The sequence below is a fragment of the Camelina sativa genome, chromosome 11 (assembly GCF_000633955.1).
Source record: "Camelina sativa cultivar DH55 chromosome 11, Cs, whole genome shotgun sequence".
Taxonomy (NCBI): Eukaryota; Viridiplantae; Streptophyta; class Magnoliopsida; order Brassicales; family Brassicaceae; genus Camelina; species Camelina sativa.
In genome coordinates, this window is record NC_025695.1 from 11,654,913 (window position 1) to 11,656,384 (window position 1,472).

Sequence of the window (1,472 nt, forward strand, 5' to 3'; positions counted from 1 at the left end):
GACTCAAATGAATGAGCAATCATCTAGAAGTCACTTCGTGTTTACTATGCGGATTTCAGGTGTTAATGAGGTAATAATGTCTTTGCCATCTGGAGTTGATTCTTGCATTATAGACTTTCTTTCCTACTTTGAAATCCTTTATTTATCAACACATCTCTCCTTTTTCAGAGCACTGAACAGCAAGTACAAGGTGTTCTCAACCTAATCGATCTTGCTGGAAGCGAGAGGCTATCAAAGAGTGGGGCAACTGGAGATCGATTAAAGGAGACACAGGTTTTTTGCTACTTCAAACACAACTTTTCCAAGATATTAGCTTCAACATATCCTTACTGATCTTTGTTCTGCACTGCCACAGGCTATAAACAAAAGTTTATCAGCTTTGAGTGATGTTATCTTCGCACTGGCTAAGAAAGAAGATCATGTACCTTTCAGAAACTCGAAGCTAACCTATCTGCTCCAGGTTTGTTTTCGTTGTTTATAATAGTGTGTCTGCAGGAAGTTTTAAAATGCTGTTGTAGATTAAGTAACAATGGTCTATCTTTGAACAGCCTTGCTTAGGGGGAGATTCAAAAACCTTGATGTTCGTAAACATTTCCCCTGAACCATCTTCTGCTGGAGAGTCTCTTTGTTCTCTTCGGTTTGCTGCAAGGGTGAACGCATGTGAAATTGGCATACCTAGGAGACAAACTTCACAGAAGCTCCTTGACTCTCGCTTAAGCTATGGCTAAAAAATGTTCAAAAAATTCTGCCAATTAGTAATTCACAGCTCTTCTCTTGTGGGTTTTTGACACATCTATCTCTTGTAACCTCTCAAATCCATTACTAACATTTAGTTCGGGATCTTTATGATTGTGGAGCAGCTTGCTGTCTTAGCAACGTGGCTTTCTCCATGTTGTATGAGAAACATGATCATCTGCTATTGATTGTTTAATGTATTGCTTTCAGAAATCTGAGTTACTCTTACAAAACATTAGACTTATCACATAACATTAGCAGCTACTTAACTGCGACACATAAACTGTTGTTTCCAGTGAAGGTCATAGCTATAGTTACATCCCAAAGTTATCAACTTTTACAAAAACATATAAACATTACAATGCCATTTTGCTCCAAATTTACCTCTTACATAGAAGTGTCAATTCAGAGCCTCTGTTGTAAAAACAAGAAAAAGAAGACGAAAAAAAGAAACTGGTGATCTTGTTTAGATCTCTGTTGTTTGTTGATGATCCACATGTCTTAACATGGCAGCTTGAAACCCATGTCCTTGCCTGCCACATAATCAGTCCAAACATCAAGAGCTCCAAAACTTGTCATAAGGACTGTGCTCAGAGACATCACTGTCCCAACCGAGAACACTATAATGGAAGCTCTTCCAAACTGAGCTACAGCTTTCTGAACCAAAACAAGTCCCAGAAGTGAAGCAAAGAAGCAAATCAAGGAAAACACGTAAGCTGTGTCTGTGTTTTGCATGC

The 1,472-nt window shown here is 38.6% G+C and overlaps 1 protein-coding gene across 1 annotated transcript; it reads left to right on the forward strand.

Annotated features, from left to right (window-relative positions):
* On the forward strand, positions 9–948 carry LOC104722936 (kinesin-like protein KIN-14C). Its single transcript, XM_010441196.1, has 4 exons — positions 9–70; positions 169–273; positions 356–460; positions 549–948. The coding sequence occupies exons 1-4, from the start codon at positions 47–49 to the stop codon at positions 726–728; spliced, it is 414 nt and encodes a 137-aa protein (XP_010439498.1). The 5' UTR covers positions 9–46; the 3' UTR covers positions 729–948.